This window comes from Myotis nattereri, assembly GCF_964212035.1.
Source record: "Myotis nattereri genome assembly, chromosome: 18".
NCBI classification, from domain to species: Eukaryota; Metazoa; Chordata; class Mammalia; order Chiroptera; family Vespertilionidae; genus Myotis; species Myotis nattereri.
The window spans coordinates 21,517,673-21,544,918 of record NC_138093.1 but is presented as its reverse complement, the minus strand read 5'-3'; the positions used below and the strand labels follow the sequence as shown (position 1 = coordinate 21,544,918).

General features: G+C 38.1%; 1 protein-coding gene across 3 annotated transcripts in view; it reads right to left on the bottom strand.

Moving 5' to 3' along the window:
• RASAL2 (RAS protein activator like 2) overlaps positions 1-27,246 on the bottom strand; it is a 248,978-nt gene that overhangs the window by 162,071 nt on the left and 59,661 nt on the right. Inside the window, exon 1 of one of the 3 annotated variants that reach the window (XM_081112118.1) lies at positions 6,484-8,251. The exons of the other annotated variants lie outside the window; for them this stretch is intronic. Coding sequence (XP_080968244.1) covers positions 6,484-7,081 — 598 coding nt within the window. The 5' untranslated portion in view covers positions 7,082-8,251. Of the gene's footprint in view, positions 1-6,483; positions 8,252-27,246 lie in introns of those variants that run through there. 3 annotated transcript variants of the gene reach the window in all.

The window sequence follows — 27,246 nt, the reverse complement described above, 5'->3', positions numbered from 1 at the left end:
AGCTTCTGCACAGCAAAAGAAACCATCAACAAAACAACAAGAAAGCCCACTGCGTGGGAAAACATATTTGCCAATGTCATATCTGATAAGGGCCTAATCTCCAAAATTTATAGGGAACTCATACAACTTAACAAAAGGAAGATAAACAATCCAATCAAAAAATGGGCAAAGGATCTAAATAGACACCTTTCAAAAGAGGACATTCAGAAAGCCAAGAGACATATGAAAACATGCTCAAAGTCACTAATCATCCGAGAGATGCACATCAAAACAACAATGAGGTACCATCTCACACCTGTCAGAATGGCTATCATCAACAAATCAACAAATGACAAGTGCTGGAGAGGATGTGGAGTAAAAGGAACGCTCGTGCACTGCTGGTGGGAATGCAGACTGGTGCAGCCACTATGGAAGACAGTATGGAGTTTCCTCAAAAAACTAAAAATGGAACTCCCATTTGACCCTGTGATCCCACTTCTAGGAATATATCCCAAGAAAACAGAAACACCAATCAGAAAGGATATATGCACCCATATGTTCATAGCAGCACAATTCACCATAGCTAGGATCTGGAAACAGCCTAAGTGCCCATCAGTAGATGAATGGATTAGAAAACTGTGGTACATCTACAGGATGGAATACTATGCTGCTGTAAAAAAGAAGGAACTCTTACCATTTGCAACGGCATGGATGGAACTGGAGAGCATTATGCTAAGTGAAATAAGCCAGTCAATGAAGGAAAAATACCACATGATCTCACTCATTCATGGATAATAAAGACCATTATAAACTTATGAACAAAGATAGATACAGAGGCAGAGCTGCCTCAAACAGACTGTCAAACTGCAGTGGGAAGGCCGCGGAGGGTAGGGGGGCAGAAGGGGGGGTAAGAGATCAACTGAAGGACTTATATGCATGCATATAAGCATAACCAATGGACATAAGGCACTAGGGGATAGGGGAGGCCAGGGGATTGTCAAGGGTGGGGGGGGGGGGTGGAAAGGAGACATATGTAATACTTTAAGCAATAAAACTAAAAAAGAAAAAAAAAATCCTGATTTTAAAAAAATTAGTTTCTGTAGAATTGTGGAATAAATCCTTTTATAGAAAAAAAAATTAAAAAAAAGATCTTATGTTGAAGCCCTAGCCCTCAGTGTGACTATATTTGGACATAGGAGCTTTAAAGAGGTAATTAAGGTTAAATGAGGTCATAATGAGATGGGGCCCTAATCCAATAGGACTGGTGTCTTTTTGAGTAAGACACAATGAAGGCACCTATGAACAAAAGAAAGGATAAGTGAGAATACAACAAAAAGACAGATCCATCTGCAAGCTGACAAAGCCTCAGGAGAAAGCAACCACCCACACCTTGATCTTAAGACTTCTAGCCTGTAGAATTGTGAGAAAATAAATTTGTTTTTTAAGCTATATAGTCTGTCCTACTCCGTGGTATTTTGTTATGGCAGCCTTAGCAGATTAATATACCCAGAAATACATTTATTGAAAATGCAAGGCCCAGCTGGCATGGTTCAGTGGTTGAGCATCAACCTGTGAACCAGGAGGTCACGGTTCAATTTCTGGTCATGGCAATGCCCTGGTCACAGGCTGGATCCCCAGTTGGGTGTGCAGGAGGCAGCGATCAATGATTATCTTTCATCATTGATGTTTCTTTCTCTCTCTTTCCTCTCTGAAATCAATAAAAAAAATTTTAATGAAAGAATTATATTGATATATTGAATAATTTTAAATACAGTAGAGTTATACATAAGTAGCCTAAAGTATTGAAGTTCATTGCTTTAATTTTTAAAACTTATTAACTTCAAAGCTGCTTAACAACAGACAACATAAATATCATAAATGACAAAATATTGGATCAACAACTTCAGGACAGCTTAGATGCAACAGATGGATGACAAAATGTTAGCTGAATAGGTGGTATGCATGCTGAAACACAGATTCTTAGGAGAAATAGTAAGAAGAAAACATTTCTCTGAATTTGTAGAAGCATCTATTGTTAACTGATTATAATATAAAGCAAACAGAAGTTCCAATTATAGAAAAGATCTGGGCACTAGGTAAGTTCTTATACTAACTAGACTTTACCACTGTTTATTATATGTATTTCTTGTGAACTTAGCCTACTTTTTTTTCTAATATGGTTACTGGTTCCCTAGAATAAGTAAGGAAGCTGCACATCCTATATAATAAAAGGCTAATATGCAAATAGACCAAACGACAGAACAACCGAACAACCAGTCGCTATGATGTGCGCTGACCACCAGACCATTGGCAGCAGGCGGCAGAGCATGGAACATGGCGGGTGTCGGCCGCGGCAGTGAGACGGTGGAGCAGGTGAGCAGAGATGCCAGACCAAGGCGGGCGCCAGTCCCTGTCACCATGGCGAGCCTCTGGTGGTTACTGAAAATTCTTTGCTGCCATGCACTGTGGTCCCGCCCAGTACTCACACCTGCTACTGGCACCAGCCCTGCTTGCACCCGCTGCCAGTGCCGGAGCTGCCGCTTGCAACTGCAACCAGAGCTGTTGCTCGATGCCGGTGCCAGTCCCGAATGCTCAGCATGAGTTGCGATTGCTCGGCACCGTCAGTGGGTGCGAGCGGTGGCTGCCAGCTCTGATTGCCCCTGAGGGCTTCACCACCTCCCCCTGCTCCTGAGGGGCAATTGTGGCAGCAGCCACCACTCGCACCTGCCGATGGCGACAGCCCCAATCGCTCCACACCATCAGCGGGCTTTGAGTGTGGCCAGCGCCACTAGCACATGGGAGTGGTGGCAGCAGGAGCGGGTCTGCCGGCAGACAAGACAGGGGGCTGCAGTGGAAGGGGCCAGGCAGGGGAGCGGAAGATGGGCCAAGACCAGCCCCTGTGCCCACTGGGCCCATAGTTTCTTTCAAGGTGCATGAATTCATGCACTGGGCCCCTAGTTAATAAATAATGTGCTATGTTCCCAGCACCAATAACAGTGTCTTAGGAACTCAATAAACAATTCTTGAATTAATGTATAGGGTCCTTTTCAATAACATTTTGTATGTAAAAATTGTTAAAATCATACTCTTTTCCTTGTGAGGAATGAGAATATTAAAATATTTGAAAAAAAAGTCTTCTAATTTCTAAGTTAGGAGGTCTTTAATAACATAACACTGGGAAAGAGGATATTCTTATTACTATGACATGTTAAAGCATAAACTATAACCAGAAAGGAGAACTACCTAAGGTATATTTAATTTTCTTTCTTATTTCATTTTTTAATTAGTTTACTTCCTTACTTTTTTAAAGCTTTCATTCCTACCTATACATATTAACAGAGGAAGAAAAATAATTTAGGAATAAAATTGCCTCCCAGTAATTTCTACTTTCTAAGTGTTACATACATTAGATATATGGTTTACATACCATGTACTCTTACAATTTATAGTTTCTACTTAGCTTCACAGAGCTAGTAAGTGGCAGCCATTAGATTATATGAAATTTTGTTGATCTGATATGCCATAATCTGTTTAGTTACTCTTCTCTTAATGGGTGTTCAATATATTTCCCCTATTGCAAGCAAGTTGACTCCATGCTTAGCCATGGGCCCAAATGCAGCTGGAATTACTTTTAGCTATAAGAAAATGTTTAATTTTTTAAATATTATATCATTTGACCTATACATTGTATCAGATGAAGGAATACATACTGTTCAACTGGAGAGTCGAACACAGAATAGTAGTGAAACCTTAAGCTTCTCCCTCTTAAATTGGTTGAGGACCCTAAGTACAGTATATTTCATTGCTTTAAGCTTGAGGGTAATTGTGTTCAGTTATAAGAAATTATTATTTGTTTATGCTCAGAAGATGCACATGCTCAGAACAAGTTTGAGTTTACAAAACTTAAGATTAAAACACTACAATTTATTTATACTAGTATTTAATAATTATAACAAACTTATGAATCAAATATCCTTTTTCCTTATTTTTTAAAAATAACTGTATTCATGTAAATTCATTTTCTAATAGAAACAATATCTAATATAGAGAGAGCTGCTATGTGCCAAACACTATTTTAAAAGTATTAAATACATACATACATTATTTAATGCCTCTGACATCTTGCAATTTATATTAAAGAAGAAAAGTAACAAACACTAGTGAGTTTAAAATTAATAAATATATTGATTTTCTTAACACAGTCTTAAAGACATCTATGTTCTTATATTCTCATACCTTGCCACAATACTGTAATAACTTACATAGCATTTTCAAATTTTACTTATCACTTGTGAGAAAGGAATTACTATTCCACAAAAGTGTAAAGAGAAATTAAGAGATTAAATTTCACAAATGATAATTGGCATAGATGGAAGTACAATTCACATCCATTAGGTCAATCATACTCTTTTCCTTGCGAGGAAAGAGAAATAAAGATTCACAACTGCAGGTTAGAAAGTCACTGACACAGACTATATGCTGGGTAGAAGCTACAAGAGAAAAGTAGATCTCTTGACAAAAAATAGCTCCAATCTTTGCATTAAAATTACAGTTCAATTTAAAGAGCTTGGCTCTCCACTGGTGAAGCACTTAGGAGGTATAGTAACTGTTTAATAAAAATTGCTGACCTGACTGGTAGGAATAGTATGTACTATTCTTTAATTATTGAACTTAAAATCCCTTACAAGTACACTTTAAACTTTGTATATGCTTCCACATGCATAATTATTCTATGATTAGAATGGATATTAGGACGTAATAAATGCAGAATATTTTATATCTCCTTAAGTAGAAAAAATGTGTAAAAAGCAGGTGCACATTCTCAAAACACCTCACACATGGTCAACAATTTGTCATACTTGCTAAAAACTGAAAGTTAACTACAACAGTCTAAAAATGTTTATAAACACAAATATTTTTTTAAAAACCTATAGCTTTCTTTTATGAAATGCGCACGTTAACCATTGAGATGCATTTTTTTCTAAGAATTTATTTTAAACTCTTAATTCTCTTTGATGCTCCTTTACATCAGCCTATGATCACCTGACAAGGAAACAGGTATACTAGTATTCAAGGAAATGCAACAACCTAGACTTTCAAAAAGTATTTTTTTAAATATATTTTTATTGATTTCAAAGAGGAAGGGAGAGGGAGAGATAGAAACATCAATGATGAGAGAGTCATTGATCGGCTGCCTCCTACACGCCCCACACTGGGGATCGAGCCCACAACCCGGCATGTGCCCTTGACTAGAATCGAACCCAGGACCCTTCAGTCTGAAGGCCGACACTCTATCCACTGAGCCAAACCAGCTAGGGCTCAAAAATTTTAATGGAATGTTAATACAGGCACATCAAGAAAGATTTTACTCTTAGTAGTTATCTGTAAGCCAAGAGTAAGCAAAAAAACAAAAACACAAGTATATCATTAAAACTCACTTAGTCAAGGAAAATCTAGGGAAGGCAGAGTTTAGGAAAAATACTGAGTTATTGGTACACATATATTTGCATACTTAATTTTTCACTTATATATCACATTCTCTAATTTTATTTTAAAATATATTAAATTACACTGCAATAACAAAATTCCTTAATTCCCACAATTTTAGAGTTAAAAGCTCTGCTGATGTGGTCAATCTCATAAGAAAGATAAGCTGAAGTTTTCTAATGATCACAGCATGTCCAAAAATTCTCTCAACTGGGTGAAAATAGTATCAAAGTTTCAGTGTTAACATTTTCAAGAAAAACAAAACAAACAAATACACATAGGTCTTAACACATAATTGAGACAATTTATCAGATTAGGTCAGTCATTTCCAAGGCAATCAGAGGTTTCCCTTTTTGTTTTTTTGGCTTTAACAATACTACCATCAACATAAAATTTTTTAAAATGTAAACAAGTCCTAATGAGGTTTTAAAAAATTTGACAATTCTGTTTCCTGAATCAAACACAAATTTCAATTTTGTTATCTGAAAACATATTCAAGATTTGCATCTTCCGCTTCCATATGCAAATTGTATATTTTTATGCATAAGCAAATCAAAATTCCAACATTTTAAAACCTACCAAAACAATTCTGCTATAAATAATATTTGTTAATATTTATAAAGGGATAACAGAAATTATGTTTTTTAATTCTCAACTTTGTCATAAGGAAATTATTCAATTATGCGTCCTCTAAATTGCATTTAACTTGAAAAACTTAAAGGTAAAAAAAAAAAAAATAAACGCTTTTACACAGACTTCAAAACAGAGTTCAAGAGTATAACATAATACAAAAAATTCTTTAACCAAATCCATATTTTACTGTTATTTATTACTATTCATTGAAGGAGGGCCTCTGAAGTAGTGTTTATCACTTTTTAAAAAGTATACTTATTACATAAATTTGGCTCATAATGAGTAAATAGTGTGGTTTAGCTTATTATAAAACACAAGTAATTAAAGTTCCAATAGTAATTAAATCAGGTATCTCTTTTTTTCCCCTTATGCATCACAATATACCTTCTCTTACTGGTTCACTGGTTGATTCTCCTTTTAGACTCAGCATCCTGGAGAAGCCATTGGAAAGAGTAGAGAAAATGCCACGGATGAAATATCCCTGCTGCTCAGACTCCACTGACCTCCCTGAAGTCGGCGATGGTCTCACAAATCTGATACTGCAGCGGGGTTCTGGCTCTGAAATAGATCTGGTGAATGGAACCCGAAGTAACCGGGTGTTGGCCAGGTTCAGCTTCTCTGCTGATGTTCCAAGGACCTCACTAGCAGAAACAGCAGCATTATCATCAACCATCTTTGGCAGGACCTTTTGTTGTAGTTCATCCAAGTCTCCTTTATTATTTTGCGTACTCTCTTTCTTGCCCACTTTGCACCTAGAGCTGGGATGTGTTTGCCACCGATAAGCACTCAATGGCTTTCCTAGATTGGAAACATCATGTTCATTTTTCTTCCTCTTGCTTTTCGATGGACCACACCATGGATAACTCTTTAAGCTTGTTCCTATCTCTGAATTTGCATAAGCAGGTTCTGATAAAGATCTTCGATAGCTTGGAGGATAAGATGATGTTTGTCTCTTAAAGATGTTCATCTTCCAGGACTCCATTTTTAAACAACTTCTCTAAGCTGAAAGTTCCCTCTACGCTGTAGTCTTAGCAGTTGAACCACACTTGTCCGTGCAGTCCAAAACATTCAACTGCTTAAGTAGCTTTTTTTGTGTGGCTTTGAACCACAGCAGATGTTGCTGCTTAAGGACTGGTGTCATGTTATTCTATTACCCCATTTTCCCAGATCTCCAAAATTTCAGCAGCACCCAAAAATCTCTTGCCTGAAGCAAATTATCTTCAGAGAACAGCAAAAGTAAAGATTTCCAGATCATCTTGCTCCCTTCCAGTAGGTTACATGTCTGTACTTGGTTTTCAGGAAATGATTTTTAAAAAAATAAGAAGTGAAATAAAAGCAACAAAAACCCACAGACACCTCTATGGACCAATAGTATTTAAGTGTTCACCATGCAAATGATAGTAGGTTAAAAACAGAATGTGAAAGTACTCAAGCTGACAGCTACACTTTCCGGAAGAAAAAAACCCTGCCTAAAAGCCTTCTCTTTAAGTAACAGCTCTTCAGAATAGTTTTTGAAGTTTGGATTTCAGAAATTTAACTTCAAGCATTGCTATTTATAACACTTCTCTCAAAGCTAATATTGTTTTCCAACCAATAGGTAGTCTTGTTTTGAGTAGGCACTGCAAAGTAGAGGGAAAGGGACAAAAGAATGCCAAAATTTAAAGCCATTTTTATTGTAAATATATTACGGCGAATTAAAAAAAACACACATAAATGGATAAAAAGAGAAGAGGGATAAAGAATATTTGCTAGGAAAGACAGCAAAGAAAAAAATCTTGAGGCAAGATATTGTGGCAACTGGAAATAGGACCGTACATAGTTAAATAATTTCTAGAAGGGAAAAGTTTGCTTTGTAAATTGAATTGGGGTAAGTTGTCTGGAAAACTATTCCCTATTTATTTAACCAAAGAAATTCCTTTATTCCTCTTTGTGCTGCTTACAATTTTAAAAAAAGAGCTGACTATTTAAAATTTTGTTAAAGTAAGTACCTTCTATTGAACCAAGACCATGAATGCCAAGATTTTGGTTGGGTGTTTTTTTTTAACTGTCTGCTCATAAACTCCTGAAAATAGGGGTTTCAAATGGAAAGCCTGACAGACCTTAGACCACCAGTAAAAGAGATATAACATGGCTATCAAATCTCTTTGCAAGTTAAATAAAAAATGATGATTTCATCTGAAAAACTAAAAAACTACCCATTTATTTGTATAATGTGTACAATGAAAAAGTTCTCACACAAGTCTCTCTTATTAATGTAAAAATAGTAAATTTAGTAATATACCTATTCTTTTAAACATATTCAAATGTTTTAATTATTTCCATTATCATAAAGCAATAAACTCATTTTCGTTTGCTTATATAGTCTCTAAACTTGTACATTTCTATATTAATGTTGAAGTACTCGGCTTTCCCAAAAACATAATATATCAAATTAGAGTAACTTACAAGCATAATATGATTCTTGTTTAAAAAAAACAAAAAACACACTCAGAAACATGAATTTGAAGAAAGAGAAAAAGAATAAACATTAAGCTGTAGTCTCTATTATGGCACATCAACCCATCCACAAAAATTAATCTGTGATGGAAAATATAAAACAATAATGCTTGCCAAAGAATCCAGAAGAGAATATTTCTGTGAACTGAGGATAGACAAAATTTCTTAGAACACAGAAAATAATAACCATAATAGGAAAACATTAACATGAATTCATAAAAATTGAAAATTTCTGTTTAATAGAACACATTAAGAAAATCATTAATGGCTGTACCAGTTTACATTCCCACCAGCAGTGAATGAGAGTTTCTTTTTCTCCACAACCTCTCCAACACTTGTTATTACTGGTCTTTTGATAATAGCCATACTTAACAGGTGTGAGGTGGTATCTCACTATAGTTTGTGTGTATGTGTGTTTTGTTTTGTTTTGTTTTTAGGAAGAAAGGAGGGGAGAGTGAGACAGAAACATCGATGTGAGAATGAAACATAGATCGACTGCCTCCTGAACACCCCCTAACAGGGATGGAGCCCGCAATCAGGACATGTGCCCTGACTGGGAATTGAACTGGCAACCTTTCGGTGCATGGGATGATGGCCAATCAATTGAGTCACACCAGCCAGGGCTCACTGTAGTTTTGATTTGCATTTACCTAATAGATAGTGAAGCTGAGCATCTTGTCATATATCTATTGGGCATTTGCATGTATTCTTGGGAGAGGTGTCCGTTCAGGTCCTCTGACACTATGGAAAACAGTATAGAGGTTCCTCAAAAAATTAAGAATAAAGTTACCATATGACCCAGCAACCCCCTTTCTGGGTATCTACCTGAAAATTTTGAAAATATTTATTGGCAAAGATATATGTACCCCTATGTTCACTGCAGCATTATTCATGGTGGCCAAGACATGGGAACAACTGAAGTAGTAGTCTTTAATAGACAATTGGATAAAGATATGGTACATATATATAATGGAATACTACTGAGCCATAAGAAAATACTGCTACTTTCAACAATGTGGATCAATCTTGAGAATATCATGCTAAGCAAAATAAGTCAGACAGAAAAAGTTAAGAACCACATTATTTCACTCATATGTGGGATATAAAACTGAAAGCAACAAAAAAAAACCCTGAAAAACAAAAAAAAACTCATAGCCATAGACAACAGTATGGTGGTTACCAGAGGAAAGGGGGAGTGAGGAGTAATAAAGGGTAAAGGGGAGGACACTAGAAACTAAAGAGAAAATGAACAAATGGGACTACATCAAAATAAAAAGCTTCTGCACAGCAAAAGAAACCATCAACAAAACAACGAGAAAACCCACTGCGTGGGAAAACATATTTGCCAATGTCATATCTGATAAGGGCCTAATCTCCAAAATTTATAGGGAACTCATACAACTTAACAAAAGGAAGATAAACAATCCAATCAAAAAATGGGCAAAGGACCTAAATAGACACCTTTCAAAAGAGGACATCCAGAAAGCCAAGAGACATATGAAAACATGCTCAAAGTCACTAATCATCCGAGAGATGCACATCAAAACAACAATGAGGTACCATCTCACACCTGTCAGAATGGCTATCATCAACAAATCAACAAATGACAAGTGCTGGAGAGGATGTGGAGAAAAAGGAACACTCGTGCACTGCTGGTGGGAATGCAGACTGGTGCAGCCACTATGGAAGACAGTATGGAGTTTCCTCAAAAAACTAAAAATGGAACTCCCATTTGACCCTGTGATCCCACTTCTAGGAATATATCCCAAGAAAACAGAAACACCAATCAGAAAGGATATATGCACCCATATGTTCATAGCAGCACAATTCACCATAGCTAGGATCTGGAAACAGCCTAAGTGCCCATCAGTAGATGAATGGATTAGAAAACTGTGGTACATCTACAGGATGGAATACTATGCTGCTGTAAAAAAGAAGGAACTCTTACCATTTGCAACGGCATGGATGGAACTGGAGAGCATTATGCTAAGTGAAATAAGCCAGTCAATGAAGAAAAAATACCACATGATCTCACTCATTCATGGATAATAGAGACCATTATAAACTTTTGAACAATAATAGATACAGAGGCAGAGCTGCCTCAAGCAGATTGTCAAACTGCAGCGGGAAGGCCGGGGAGAGGTGGGGGGGGGGGGGCAGGAGGGAGGGGGGTAAGAGATCAACCGAAGGACTTGTATGCATGCATATAAACATAACCAATGGACATAAGACACTGGGGGGTAGGGGAGGTCAGGGGATTGTCAAGGGTGGGGGAAAAAAAGGGACACATATGTAATACCCTTTGTAATACTGTATGCAATAAAAAAAAAATTTTAAAAAAAGAGGGTAAAGGGGGTAAAATATATGATAAGGGCAGAAGATATGATTTGGATAATGGGTACACAATGCAATATACAGATCATGTATCAAAGAAATGTACACTTGAAACCTATATAATCACATTAACAAATGTCACCCCAAATAAATTTATTTTTTTAATCAATAAGAAAGCCACAAAATGGAAGAAAATATTCATGATATAAATATCTCAAAAACAATTTGTACTACAATATATGAATAAGTATTACAATTTATTAGGAAAAAGAAAAGCCACCCAATTTTTAAAAATAGGCAATAAAGTTTAAACAACCCTTCACAAAGAAAGCTACATGAATTGTCAATAAACATATGAAAAAAGAAATCAAACTCATCAGAAACTAATGAGATATCAGTCACAACCACCAGAATGGCTAACATTTAAAGGGCTGGTAACAGTTATGGCCAACATCCTCATAAATGGTAATGGGAGCATAAAATATTAAAATAACCAAGGAACAAATTCATCATTAAAAAAAATGAAGTTAAACAACCATTTATCCAATGACCCAGAAGTTCTACTCTTAGGCACTTACACACAAAAAATTAAAATGTACATGCTTTTACTTGAATGTTAATATCAGGTACAGTCAATTTGCATCTTTCTCTTTTATTAGTGCAGATTATTTTTCCATAAAAACAACTGTAAAGCTACTATTGCTCCACCCTGTATAATGAATTTATGAATTTTTAAAGAATCTATTCACAGGATTTATAATTTCTTAAAATAAATTACATTCATTATGAAACCTACTATAAAAATTGTTTGATCAATGAAGTGTCAGAACAAGAACGTATCAACTACCTTAAAATTTTCTTACTAATAATACATAACATTTAAAACACAAATTTAAATAAAAAGAGAGGGAAAAAAAGCAAAAAGAAATGAAGGGAAGGGAAGGGAAGGAGGAATAGCTTTAAGAACCAATCTGGTTACTAAGTCAAGAGAAACACATGAATTCCCTAAATAAGTATGAAAGTCCTTATATTAAGTCATATCTCAAATTATTTTTGAGCAACTCACTCAGCCTGAAATTCCCAAGCATCCCATGAGATTAAGTCAGATTAGATTCACCAAAATAAAAAATTGTATTGGGATTTGAAAACAAAGTGAAAATATTTGCCTGCAATATTCTGTGAGAGTGTATAAAACACATAGAGCAGTGATTTTTTACTAATGTGTGGTAAGAATTTTTAAAACATGCAATAACCTGCTATTTAGTCAGGGGCATTGACCTCTTTTTCCTTAGATTGATTGTCAAATTAAAAAATGACAACAGTCAACACAATAGCCATCAGGTGTGAATGAATAAACCTTTTATCTATTTTTTGGCAAAAAATATTTTTTTTTGTGCCGCAGAATCTTAGTAATTAATTTGTGTACCATGAAATTAAAAAGGTTGAGAATCGCTGACATAAAGATTTAATAGTTCTCATGGTAGTGTGATGAGAATAAAATATATAATAATCCTAGCCAAATGGCTTCTCGCATTCAGTAAAACCGATGAATATCAGAGCATAAGCAGGGGTGGGTGGATGGGTGGGGAAAGATTAACTAAAGAATTTATATGCATACTAGAGGCCAATGCATGCAATTCGTGCAAGAGGCCTTCCTTCCCCAGGTGCAGCCGGCACCGGCTTCCCTCTGGCACCGTGGATCCGGGCTTCCCTCCAGCTGCTGGCAGGCACTGGAGACCTGGGCTTCTCTCACAGCCCCAGCTTTGTCCAGAAGGACATCCCGTCTAATTAGCATATTATGCTTTTATTATTATAGATATGCATAACCCATGGACACAGACAATAGTGTGGTGAAGGCCTGGGGGGTGGGGGGACATGGGGGGAAGGTGGAGGAAGTCAATGGGGGAAAAATGGGGGACATCTGTAATACTTTCAACAATAAAGATAAAATTTTAAGAAAAGTTTATCTACAACATATAAATAAAGCCCAATTAAAATTCCTACAATCTCCTGTATTTTATGAATTGCAGCATTTTTTTAAATCCTCACCAAAGGATATGTTTTTATTGATTTTTAGAGAGAGAGCGTGCGAAAGAAACATCAATGTGTCCTTTTAGATTTATTTCAACTAAGAGACGCAATAGGAGATGAAAGGCAAATTTTGAGCTTTCTCAGTTTGCAAATAGTCCACCACCACTTCCTATCCTTTTTTTTTTGTAATCTCACCTAAGGATATGTTTATTGATTGAGAGAGAGAGAGAGAGAGAGAGAGAGAGAGAGAGAGAGAGAGAGAGAGAGAGAGAGAAGAGAGAGAGAGAAACATCTATGTGAGAAATAAACATCAATCGGTTGCCTCCTTGTACGCACCCCTACAGAGGATTAAATCCACAACTTTCTGGTGTATGGGAGGATGCTTCAACCAATTGAGCCACCCAGCGGGAGGCACCACTTCTTAAGACATACCCTTTTTATACTGAAATTCTGTTCCATGTGTCCCATAAGCTCTTTTGTAACAGAAGACATGCTGTATGCTACAATTAACAGTTCTGGAATTCTGTTACTAGAATAAGAGAGTGCATACCTCAGATTAACTCATAAAAAGCTTTAAAAATAGGATTAATTTCTAGAAACCAGAAGGCATCTTTCAAAAATACAAAGCCCTTGTTTATACAAAGCTAAGTAATTAATAACAAAACATCCCTTTCCCATCTCCTATCACTGGAGCACATCTGCTTCCTGATGAAACACTTCCTGTAGCAGAAACTACCTCCCTTCTGAGTAGTAGAACTCTAAGACACACCTGACACGTACGCAATTGCTTCTCCTTTATGAGACAAAGATATGTCTACAAGGGCTAAATAAAAATTATTTTTAACAGACAAGTATTAGAATCAATAATTTTTTAAAATAAGAAAACATTTTAAAACAAAAACACAGAAGACTCCTGATGACATTAGCCTTTTTTAAAAAATAAAAACTTCTGATTTTCCTCTAACCTCTCTGATCACACTTCTGTCTCCTTTGAGGTTCATTTTTCTCTATCTAGTCTCTAAATGTTGGGAGTTTTTCAAACTAGGTCCTTGGTACCCCTTCTCCATATTCTTACCATGCACATCATTATTCACAGTTACCACATCAACTTATACCTCCAGTTCATACCTTGCCTCCTATTAGCAACATACTCCTATATTCAACTTGCCATTATATGGCTAACTCAAATTCAAATGCATAAAACCTAACCCATGATCTTTCCTTTGAAATCTTGTCTCACTCCAGTGTTCTTTATCCTAGTGGAAGGCACCATTATCCATCCAGCTGTACATCCCCCTCTGTTACCATTCAATATCCAACTCATAAGTCTTGCTGATTTCCCCTCCTAAGTATTATTTAATCTACTTCTCTCCATTTCCTCTAAATCAATCTACTATCATTTTTCACTTGGATTACAACAGCCTCCTAAATTCATCTACCTACATCTCCTATGAACTTTGCAAACCATTATTATTACTGTAGCCAGATAATGTTTTCAAAATACAAATTGACTGCATCCTGTTTAAAACTTCTCAATGGCTTCTCACTACTTTTATGAAAACAACACAAATTAAACCAAAATTCCTTAACATATCATAGTCCCTACCTACCCCACCCCTTCAGCCTCCCTCTTAAAGAACTTGAATCCTTTCAGTTACTCATACCAGCCACTCTCGCCCACTGCTCCTGTTCACACTGCTCCCTCTACCTAGAACAGCGGTTCTCAACCTGTGGGTCGCGACCCCTTTGGGGGTCGAACGACCCTTTCACAGGGGTCACCTAAAACCATCAGAAAACACATATATAATCACATATTGTTTTTGTGATTAATCACTACGCTTTAATTATGTTCAATTTGTAACAATGAAAATACATCCTGCATATCAGATATTTACATTACAATTCATAACAGTAGCAAAATTACAGTTATGAAGTAGCAATGAAAATAATTTTATGGTTGGGGGTCACTACAACATGAGGAACAGTACTAAAGGGTCGCGGCATTAGGAAGGTTGAGAATCACTGACCTAGAAGGATCTTCCACCCTTCATCATTTGCCTACTCATGCTTCAGATTTCATTTCAAGTGCTTCTTAAGAAAGGCCTTTTTGCCCTCCCTAAGTTAAACCTTCTTACTATAGGTCTTTATAGCCCATGCATCGCTATATTACAGTTATTTCTGTATTTGAACATTTCTTTGTGAGATTATTAAATCAATGCCGCTTTTACTCACATCACGGAATCTCCATGCCTGTTTTTATTATACTCCAAGGAGTTTTTTCTGAATCAAGGGTATGGATGGAGAAGTGTTATAGCGGGGGGGGGGGGGGGGGGGGGGGAATGATGTGAAATTAGAAGAGGGCAAAAAGAGAGAAGAAATATTGCTTTAATTAAAAATTTTTTTGAATTTTTTTTTCCCCAGAAATGCCAATTTAGTTGATGCAGTAACTATATTCTGGCTTTTTCAGGACTTCTTAAAAATTAGTTTTAATGTTAGTATTATCATTTGGAGAAAATCATAAGCATGAAGAGATAACTACAAGCTCTCAACAAGTTTCATATGTTCTTTAATGAATACATACTTGGAAAATGAATAACACTCTGATAACCTGAAATAAATATGAACACTGTACATCTGATAAATAACGTAGCAGCTTAAACTAAGGTAGGTTTAGCTAAGCACCAAATTGAAGGAGCCAGAGGAAAGAAATATAAATATTTGTTGTTATAAAGTACTGGTACGACCTGTAAAGCAGTATTGTGTTTTTTGAAAGCAGACTTGGATTAGTCATAAAAGTATACGGCAAACTCTAAGGCAGCCACTTAAAAAACTTATTTTTAAAAGAATATTATACTTTATAATTATACTATATTTATTACTAGAGGCCCAATACATGACATTTCTGCACTGGGGGGGGGGGGGGTGTCTCTCAGCCTGGCCTGCACACTTTTGCAGTCCGGGAGCCCTCGGGGGATGTCCGTCTGCAGCTTAGAGTGTAAGCCGTCAGTCGGACATCCTTAGCACTGCCACAAGGGTGGCTATCAGCCTGGCTTGTGGCTGAGCAGTGCTCCCCCTGAGGGAACGCACTATCCACCAAGGGGCAGCTCCTGAATTGAGCATCTGCCCCCGAGTGATCAGTGCACGTCATAGCGACCGGTCATTCCACCACTCAGTCAATTTGCATATTACCCTTTTATTATATAGGACTAGAGGCCCGGTGCACAAAAATTTGTGCACTCGGTGGGGGGGGGGGGGGGGGGTCCCCTCAGCCCGGCCTGCGCACATTTGCAGTCCAGGACCCCTTGGGTGATGTCCACCTGTTGACTTAGGCTGACTCCCCAGGGGATCAGGCCTAAGCTTGAAGTCAGACATCCTTCTGGCAGCCAGGGAGCCCTCAGGGGAAGTACTAAAGGCTTAGGCCCCTAAGGGATCAGGCCTAAACCGTTAGTTGGACATTCTTAGTGCTGCCACGGAGGTGAAAGAGGCTCCTGCCACCACCTCTGCGCTGGCCAGCCATGAGCCAGCTTCTGGCTGAGTGGCACTCCCCATATGGAAGTGCACTGACCACCAGGAGGCAGATCCTGCATTGAGCGTCTGCCCCCTGGTGGCCAGTGCGCATCATAGCAACCGGTCATTCTGCCGTTAAGTCAATTTGCATATTACCCTTTTATTATTATTATATAGGATGTCCCTATTTCCCCCTTTTGCCCCCTCTACCCAGCTCTTGCCCCCCACTTCTCTCTGGCCATCACCATACTGTTGTCCGTGTCCGTGGGTTGTGCATATATTTTCTTTGGCTAATCCCTTGTTTAAATTCACTTCTTTAAATTTTTATTTTCAGATAAGTGCACTATTATATATTTTCTATTATATCATTTAGAATTAAGATATTTTTTAATTGAACCCTTGTAAATTTTAGCACAATTTAATAAATTATGCTAGAAGCAATTAGGAGATTTTTCATGTAATGCAGATACATTTCAATTAATATTTTACTAATTTTTAATATTTTAATTTGAAATAATCTCATACATGTAAAAAAAACTATAAAATACTACAGCATATGATATGTACCCTTCACCCAATTTCTTAGGTGTTAATAATTTAAACATAACCATTATACAACTAACAAAATTTGGAATATATGTTTCTTATAATCTCTTTAATGTTACTTAATCCATTTACTTTGTTTTTGTTAATCTTCACCCAAGGATATTTTTCCATTAAATTTTAGAGAGAGTGAAGGGAAAGGGAGAGACACATTGATTGGTTGCCTCCTGCACATGCTCTGATAAGGACTGGAGATCAAGCCAGCAACTGAGGTACATGCCCTTGACTGGAATCTAACCTGGGACCCTTCAGTCCACGGGCTAATGCTCTATCCACTGAGCATAACAGGCTGCAGCTTAATTCATTTACTTTTAATCTATATGTGTCTTTATATTAAAGTAGGTTTTGTTTTTGATTCACCCTCATAATCTGTCTTTTAATTGGTGCATTTATGCCACTGACTTTCAGAGTGCTTACTGATAGAGTTACTGCCATATCAGGCAGCTTCTGGGGCTTCTGGGGCCTGCCAGCGGCAGGTAGGTGGCAGGTAGGCGGCTCCTGGGGCTTACGGGGCCGGCCTGCCTGCCTGCAGCCTGGGACCAGATCTGGTCCCTGGCAGCAGGCAAGTGGCTTCTGGGGTTGCCCACGGGGTCCTGGATGGTGGCTCGCACTGGTGGCTCACACTGTCCCACCCTGCCTGCAGTATGCAAATTAGCTGCCATCTTTGTTGGCAGTTAATTTGCATATCTTGCTGATTAGCTAATGGGAGGTGTAGTGAAGGTATGGTCAATTACCATGTTTGGCTATTATTAGATAGGATAATTATACTATAATACTATTATTTTTTATACTATACTATATTTGTTACCATTTTCTATTTGTTACCCTTGTTCTTTGTTCCTATATTTGTTTTCTACTCCACTTTTGCCTTTTTTAATACTAATACAGCATTTTATGATTCCATTTTCTTTCCTGCCCTAGCATATATATCAATAGTCACTTTAAATGTGAATGGTCTAAAAATTCCAATTAAAAGACAGACAAACTGTAAGAGTGCATCAACACACAATACCCAACCATATGTTGTCTACAAGACATCTGCTTTCAATATAAAGACACAAATAGATTAAAAGTAAAGGGATGGAAAAAGATGTAACATGCTAATGCATATAACATGCTAATCAAAGAAAGCTAAAGTAGCTATTTCTTCAGCAGTGCAGAATTCAGAGCAAGGAAAATAATCAGGGATAGAAAAGGGCATTACATAATGATAAAGGAGTCAATTTCCCAAGAAAATATAAGAATACTTAATGTGTGTGTTCCTAACAGCAGAGTATCAAACTACATAAGGTAAAAACTGATAGAGATGCAAGGAGAAAATGATGAATCCACTATTATTGCTGGATATTTCAATGCCATTCTATCACAAATGGACAGATCTCCCAATCCGGGACCACTGGCTCCTAACCACTCACCTGCCTGCCTGTCTCATTGCACCTAACCCCTCTGCCTGCCTTCCTGATAGCCCCTAACCACCTCTGCTGGCATGATTGCCCCTAACTGCTGCCTTGCTGGCCTGATCACCCAGCAAAATCTGAGCTTCTGCCTCGGTGCTGCACCCAGGATTAAAGATTCCCTCCTCCAGACGGCTGCAGGCACCCAGGACCTGGGCTTCCCAACCTCTGGCTGGCCACAGGCACCCGGGACCCGGGCAGCTTCGCCGGGGCCAGCCGCAGGCACCCGGGACCATGGGCAGGTGGCTTTGCCAGGGCTGCAGCCGCTGGTGCCTGGGACGACAGGGCAGGTAGCTTTGCCCAGGCCCGGCTTTGTCAGGAAGGATGTCCGGAACGTCATCCGGAAGATGTCCGGTCTAATTAGCATATTGCCCTTTTATTAGTATAGATTGGAACAATGAGACTCAAATACCTCAAAATTATGATATTTAAATTATGAAGACTAAGTTAGACATACCACAGTCAGCAGGACTCAAGGAGAATGATAAAAATAAGGCAGATGAGGTAAGAAAGGCTACCTCTCAAAGAGGTCTAAGTTCGAGAAAGAAAAGGTAACCCTGAGCAAGGCCAATCCTAGCACTAAGATGAGCCTCCACTAAGTTGTACTGTTCTGGCAGGAGTTGGAAAACCTCCTGAGGTGTTTGATCTTTGGAAATCCAGGCTTGCCAAATTATCCCTATTTATGGGCTGAAATCCTTAAATCTAAAGCGCAATACATGTAGTATTGACATGAATCAACTAAAAGTAAAAGATTTCCCTTATATTTTTGCATTTGTGTTTGAAAGTACAGTCACATCATTAGGCAAACAAGGAATCTGTGATGACCACCATGTACTCGGAAAATTCTATTGATTGATAGTCTGGGAAATGGAAAAAACCCAAACTTCTCTTCATCAGATTTTTCTTTATCCTCAGAGAATCAGCCACCTTCTGGGACAAGAACAAAAGAACTGATATTCTGGATCAAATCAATAAAAATTCCATAAAAAATGAGGAGCCTTGGCTAGATGGTAACTTTCCAATTCAGATCTCATTCTTGCAGTAACTTCTTACAAGGAATTCTTAGAAATTATATACATTTCATAAAAGCTCCCCCCCCCAATATTTGATATCCTACATGAGATTATTCTTCAAGCTTCTCTTTTACACATTTTGCATTATTATTATTATAATGCTAAGAATTACACTCCAAAATTTACCACATTACTCTTAAGTTCACAAATGGTAGCAACGTTCTAAGATTATTTGTCAATATAGATATCAACATAATTCCTACATTTAGATACTAAATCCAAATTTAATAAGTTTTTAAAACTAAAATTATAGTGCCAACATTTTTTTCTGTCATCTAAAAATTAACCTTTTTCACTTTTTTATTCTTGTTCTTTCGTGGCATGTTTCATACTTTAAAAAAACCTCAAACTATCTCTCAAACTATACCTACAAGTGCAATGGACCATCTCCTGTTAATTACAGCCAAATGGATCACTGGTAAACCTCAAGCATGTGAGTAGTAACCTTAAATTTCTTCATTTCTCTTCGTCATCCTTTCCCTCAGACTATCAGCATCCATCACTAATATGCAGTTCTTCATCTCCCCTGCTTGGGTTTACTTATTATCTATGTTCGTAGTTCCTATATGTGCTGGTTGGCATGAGCAATTTAGTAGATCACAGAGTCACATAAGAAAACCATATAGACAGCAATCTGAAAATGCTGTTTTTATATTTGTTCAGTTATGTTTGTTACAGTTCACTATATTTCTTGGGTATTTTTATCATTCATTCAACAAATATTTATCAAATACCTACTACCTTGTGATGACTGAACTAGTTAAATATATTGTTCTGTCAGTTTTTAGTGACTTCTACAATTCTACAGGGTCAATTTTACTTCAGGCATCCTTTTCCAAAGTGCACACCATCCCAACATCTACTAGAATCCTAGAAATCTAGAAGAACTTCAAAAACTTTATACTATTCTTCCTCATTTTATAGTTAATTATGAATATTTACTAAGAAAGACTTTTAAGAAAAACTGCTTAGGTCAAAACATTCATTCAATTACATCAACAGATATTTTTAAAGCAGTCACTGTATTCTCAGAGTAGTTCTAAGGATTGGGCATAAATAGCAATGTACATTATCTCAATTACATCACAGTCCAGTTAGAGGAAACAGTCATGGACACTACTAGCTGCTAATACGGGTTCATTAGTGCACAAATATAAGTGCATATGGGATATAATGGGGATAAAATGGAAATCATAGTCTACTCTGTGGGAAATGAGATGAAAGCTCTTTACATTAATCCTTTGTTTTATATGTTGCAAATATCTTTTCCTATTTTGTGACTTGACTTTTCTCTTTTTCTAGTACTACAGTTAGTTTTTGATATGTTTTAGTGAGCGTAAAAGGCCCCCAGATTTGCAAACAATAGATTTTTAGGCATATGTGATACCACTGGCAAGTATTATTTTTTTAAATCAATGGGAATAAGCACTAAAAATAAAAAAAAATTTGAAAATTAAAGATTCAACTTTATTTCTTAAATTGAAAGCCTATGGTATTCATATTCATGTGTCTTTTTTAAAAATTCTCACAGCACTTTACGAGGAAGGTATTATTCCATTTTATAGATGAAGAAAATAAGGCCCATTCCCCAAAGCCACATAATAAGTACTGGCACACCAATATTAAGTGTCTTAAATTTGTCAATTTAAACAAGCTTAGTAACTCAAAACCCCTATAATAATCCACATTGCAGATTATTGAAAAGATCACTTACAAGTAGCTTTTCAAATGCAATTAGTTAAACAGTAAATATTTAATGACCTTTTAACTACAGGGAAAGTAGTATACTGACTGATGGCAAATTAGAAGTGACCTAGATTATAGGATATAAAATTTTAAAGAGGCAGATGGGGTTAAAATAAAACTGAAGATTATCAGTCAATATTTGTGAAGGAGAACCAATAAAGGCAATTGCCACATGCATCCACACTGATTTATGTCATGGCAGAATAATTTGAAATTGTTAGGATGCATTCCCTCAAATGTGATCCAAATATAAATATATTTTTCATTGCTACCTGTTTAGCAATTAAAATTTTACCTTACTAAAGGCCTTTATTCCTTTGAAAATTTCTCTGATTCTGAAGTTGAGACTCACTCTTGCTATATCTATCTGCTTTCTGCCAGGGATCAGCTGCTCTATGGGAACTAGAAATGCGTGCATACCCAAGAAAGGATGCAAGGTCTGAACTTTCCCCAAGGGCAGTGCCAGCATCCTAGGACTTCAGATTCCATACTTCTTCCCTCTCCTAAACCAGTCTCTTGGAGATGGAATGCAAAGGAAATAGTTGAATAGTCTCAATGGGGGAGAGTACTAAAAATTATACATTCATTTGCCTACTTCATTACACATTAAAGGCAGGAGAATGTACACCTCTAAATTCCTTACTGTTTTTACCTCCTATAGATGCATTTCTACCATTTATTGATCAATTGCTTAAGCTAGATCAATATTATCTAAGTATATACCTATTTATCTAAACATACATTTTTGCATCTCTGAATTATTGGTTTTATTGTTTAAGAAAAATATTAAATCTGCTGGCCAGTGTAGTTCAGTGGTTGAGGGTCGATCCATGAGCCAGGAGGTCACAGTTTGATTCCCAGTCAGTGCACATGCTCAATTCCCAGTAGGGGGCATGCAGGAGGCAGCCAAATGATGATTTTCATCATTATCTCTCTCCCTCTCACTTCCTCTCTCTGAAATCTATAAAATAAAATCTATATTAAATATTTTTAAATTCCTTTAAAAATATTAAATCTAATTCAATATAGATGTGTCATCTACAACAGCTATCCTAACATATCTATACTGACTCAGAACAGATTATGTACACTGAAAAACATAAATTTAAACAATATTTTATTGAGATAAAAACATATCAATAGAAGTGCTAATGCTTTTATAACCTGAACTCCAGAGGATTATCTTGTTTACCTTCAGGGGTGTACATACCACACTTTTGAGACAACTGGTATAGAGTATATTTACAGATAGATTTGTTTTTTTTAATTGATTCAATTACTGATTTATAGTGAGAGTTGGAGACCACTGGGTTATGACATATGAGAGCAATTTATAAACTAAATATAACTCTCTATATAGAACAACAGAGATATTATGACCTTTGTTAAAAGTTAAAGAATTCTAAAGCCTCCAAGAGAATATTAAAATTAAATTATTAATTAAATGCATGAAAAGAAGCATGACTTAAAACCAATGGCTTAGGATGAATTCTCTGGTTCACTATAGGTCTCTCCTTCTCCTATATCTGGTATTTGTACATATTACTAATTAAAAAAATAACAGATAGATGTTAAGTATTCCTATTAGTTCTCACAAACTCATACAATCTTTTTTTTTTTAATTTTGTTTTATTGCTTAAAGTGTTACAAAGAGTATTACATATGTCTCCTTTCCCCCCCCTCCTTGACATTCTCCCGGCCTCCCCTACCCCCCAGTGTCTTGTGTCCATTGGTTATGCTTATATGCATGCATACAAGTCCTTCAGTTGATCTCTTACCCCCCGCCCCCCAACCCTCCCCGGCCTTCCCACTTAGTTTGACAGTCTGTTCAATGCTGCTCTGCCTCTGTATCTATTTTTGTTCATTATTTTATAACTAGAGGCCCGGTGCACAAAAATTTGTGCACTTGGGGGGTAGGGGGGAGTCCCTCAGCCCGGCCTGTGCCCTCTCGCCGTCTGGGACCCCTCGGGAGATAACGACCTGCTGGCTTAGGCTTGCTCCCGGGTGGCAGAGGGCAGGCCCAATCCCTAGGTGCAGCCCCTGGTCAGGCTCAGAGCAGGGCCGATTGGGACGTTGGGGCGCCGCCCCGTCATACACAGAGCAGGGCAGATTGGGAGGTTGTGATGCCACCCTCAGTCACGCTCAGGGTAGGGCCAATTGGTGGGTTGGGGCACCGTCCCGTCACACTCAAGGCAGGGTCGATGGAGAGGTTATGGCGCCACCCCGTCACACACAGAGCAGGGCCCATCAGGGGTTTGGGGCACCGCCACTGTCACACTCAGGGCAGGGCCGATGGGGAGGTTACGGCGCCACCCCATCACACACAGAGCAGGGCCTGTGGGCGGGGGGGGGGGGGGGGGGATTGGGGAGCTCTCCCCTATCAGGCACAGAGCAGGGCTGCTCAGGGGGTTGGGGCCCCGCCCCCTGTCACACACAGAGCCGGGCGATCAGGGGGTTTGGGCGCTGCCCCCTGTCACGCTGATCCCGGTGCTGGGAGGCATATTACCCTTTTACTATATAGGGTAAAGGCCTGGTGCATGGGTGGGGCCGGCTGGTTTGCCCTGAAGGGCGTCCTGGATCAGGGTGGGGGTCCCCACTGGGGTGCCTGGCAAGTCTGGGTGAGGGGCTGAGGGCTGTTTTCAGGCTGGGACTGACTGAAGTTCCCAACCGCTCCTTTTTTTCTTTTTTTCTTTTATTCTGGGCCAGCTTTACCTTGAGGCTTGGCTCCAGCTCTTAGGCCTGCCTCCATGGCTGAAAGTACGTTTCTGGCTTTTGCTTACAATGTTCGAATCTGCTGGCTGAAGTCCGGGCGGTATTTGTTACAATGTTTCTTAAACTGCCCGCTCAGAGGCCTGCAGCAGCAGGCGGGGAACGTTGGTTTCCTCCAACGATCCTCTGTCACTGAGGCAAGCAAGCCTCATGTTAGTTTCAAGCTGCCTGGCTGCCGGCCGCCATCTTGGCTGACAGTTAATTTGCATATCTCGCTGATTAGCCAATGAAAAGGGTAGCGGTCGTACGCCAATTACCATGTTTCTCTTTTATTAGTGTAGATGGTCTTTATTATCCATAAATGAGTGAGATCATGTGGTATTTTTTCTTTCATTGAGTGGCTTATTTCACTTAAAATAATGCTCTCCAGTTCCATCCATGCTGTTGCAAATGGTAAGAACTCCTTCTTTTTTACAGCAGCAAAGTATTCCATTGTGTAGATGTACCAGTCACACAATCTTTATTTTCAAAATGACTAAACTACTGGACCAAGATTTAATTATTACATCCTCATACAACTACCAATTTTTATTAAAAATACTTGGGATATATATACCAGGGCACACAGGCTATTGCTGAAAGTCCTTTATCTATGCCATAATGATGTTGCAATATAATAGTGGTTTTGGAGATTATTATGAGTCATTTACTTATAATAACTCATGGTTGATAATGATGCAGTTGATATCTGTGTAATTGCTCCAGATTTTACAAAGGTAACATAAATCAACATTTGAAGTAGATAACAATATTGCTATGGTTTCTTTGCCTTTATCCTGGATGCTTCTAACTACCCTATTTTATAACTATTCATGTACAGGTGGGGTTCCTCGGCTGGGCCGGCGATCATAGCCAGCCAGCCAGGGAGGGACCGCGGGAGGTTGGCTAGCCGGGGAGGTACTGCGGGAGGGTTCCAGGGCATGTCCAGCCCGTCTCACCCAGTCCCGATAGGCCAGACCCCAGCAGCAAGCTAACCTACTTGTCGGAGCGACTGTCCCCTGGTGGACAGTGCACATCAGAGTGACTGGCCGGACACCTAGCATATTAGGCTTTTATATATATATATACTAGAGGCCCATTGCACGAAGACATTCGTGCAATAAGCCTTCCTTCCCCTGGCTGCCAGCACCGGTTTTCCTCCAGCACCTGGGACCCAGGCCTTTGCTCGGGCCTCAGCGGAGAAGCGAAGCCTCTTCAGTCTTCAGCCTTCGCTTCTCCAGCCGGAGCCTTCAGTCTTCCCTCTGCACCTGCGTATGCAAATTAACTGACATCTTTGTTGGGTTAATTTGCATACTCTTCTGATTGGCTGGTGAGCATAACAGTGGGACGGTCAATTTACATGTTTGTCTATTATTAGATAAGATAGATTGATGCCAGTGAATGTGACTGCATATTAAGAGAAATTAGTGGTCCTATCTATGAATCACTGAATCAAGAAAGGGAGGAAGGGAGAGAGGGAGGGAGGAAACAGCTGAGGAACAACAATAACTTTGGGAGAGGGGTGTAAAATTGAGAAATTAGGTACTTTTAGTGAGTCCTATAGTTCTTCCCCCAATGCTATTTAGTTCACATCTAGGCTAACGTACAGATATTTCTAAATACTGAGTGTAAATTACCTTCTAAATTATAATACTCCATAAATGTTTACTGAATTAAACATATAATCAGAATGTAAGTTTAAGAATTTTACTATTTGTAGCCCTGTCTAGATGACTCAGTTGATTGGAGCATCATCCTGTACACCAAGAAGGTTGTGGGTTCTATTCTAGGTCAGGGCACATACCTTGGTTGAGGGTTCAATCCCTGGTTGGAGCTAGTACGGGAGGCAACCAATCATGTTTCTCTCTCACATCGATGTTCATTTCTCTCTCCCTCCCTCCCTAAAGTCAATAAACATTATCCTCAGATAAGAATTTAAAATAAAAAAGAATTTTACTCTAGGTTTTATTTAAACATGCTTTTTTAAATATGAAATATTTTAAATAATCTGTGAAGTAAAATTTCTTTAGTGGTAGACTTTTGGGTAACTAATTAATATTGTGCTAAAAATGAAACTATGGCCATCCATTTCGTGCCATGACTATCAACTGATATTGAACTTGCCCTCCTGCTATAATCAAGTAGAAAACCAGACAAACTATATTAAAGTTTTTTTCAGATATTAGGAAATAGGAAGCATAGGACTGTGACCCCTAGGAGAAGAAAAACGTATCAGATAAACCTTATGATAATTCTGGATTTTAAGGTGAAGGCATTTCTGAATTTGGGCACAGGGAGAGGGAACACAGGCAGAACACAATGGTCTCACTGAATTTCAGGAGGCAGAAACGGGAGTTAAGGGAGATTGAGGATGATGGAATTTGCAGGGTAAAGTACCAGATAAAAGGAAATTACATAATGAAATCCAGAAATCTGTATGGGAATTCATTTGAGTTATTGATTGCATAACTAAGCTACATGTATCTAGAATTAAAGTTCATTACTACTGGCAAAAAAAAAAAACAACAAACAAGAAAAACTGCTAGGATAAATCCTCACAACTCACTCAGGTCTGGAAGACCTTTGAGACTGCACCCCCCTATACTCAGTCTAAGAAGAAAAAACTTTGTTTAATACCCAAAGCATGTGTAGTTATCCCCAAAGGATTACCCACCGGTAAGTAAGGCAAAATTAGCCCAAGACAAAAAGTCTCTTTATCTTATTTTAACTATTAATGTATTTTTATTTATTTCAGAGAGAGGAAAGAAAAGGGAGACAGAAACATCAGTGATGAGAGAGAATCATTGATCAGCTGCCTCCTCCACGCCCCCTACTGGAGATGGAGCTCACAATCGGGGCATGTGCCCTGACCTGCAATCAAACCATGATGTCCTAGTTCAGGGGTAAATGCTCAACCACTGAGCCACACTGGGTCTAAAAAGCCTCTTTAGACCCATTCTAACAGTGTTATATTAAGCTTCAAAACAAAAAGGCTGATTCTCAAGAAATGTAAACTCATGCATAATTAAAGACAACAAAAAGCAAAAAATCAACAAAGTAAAATTCCAGATGTCCAAATTCCAATAAAAAATGTCCATGTTAAGAAGTTTTGTAAAACATAACAGTAGAAAAATTAGTCAATAGGTACAATACCA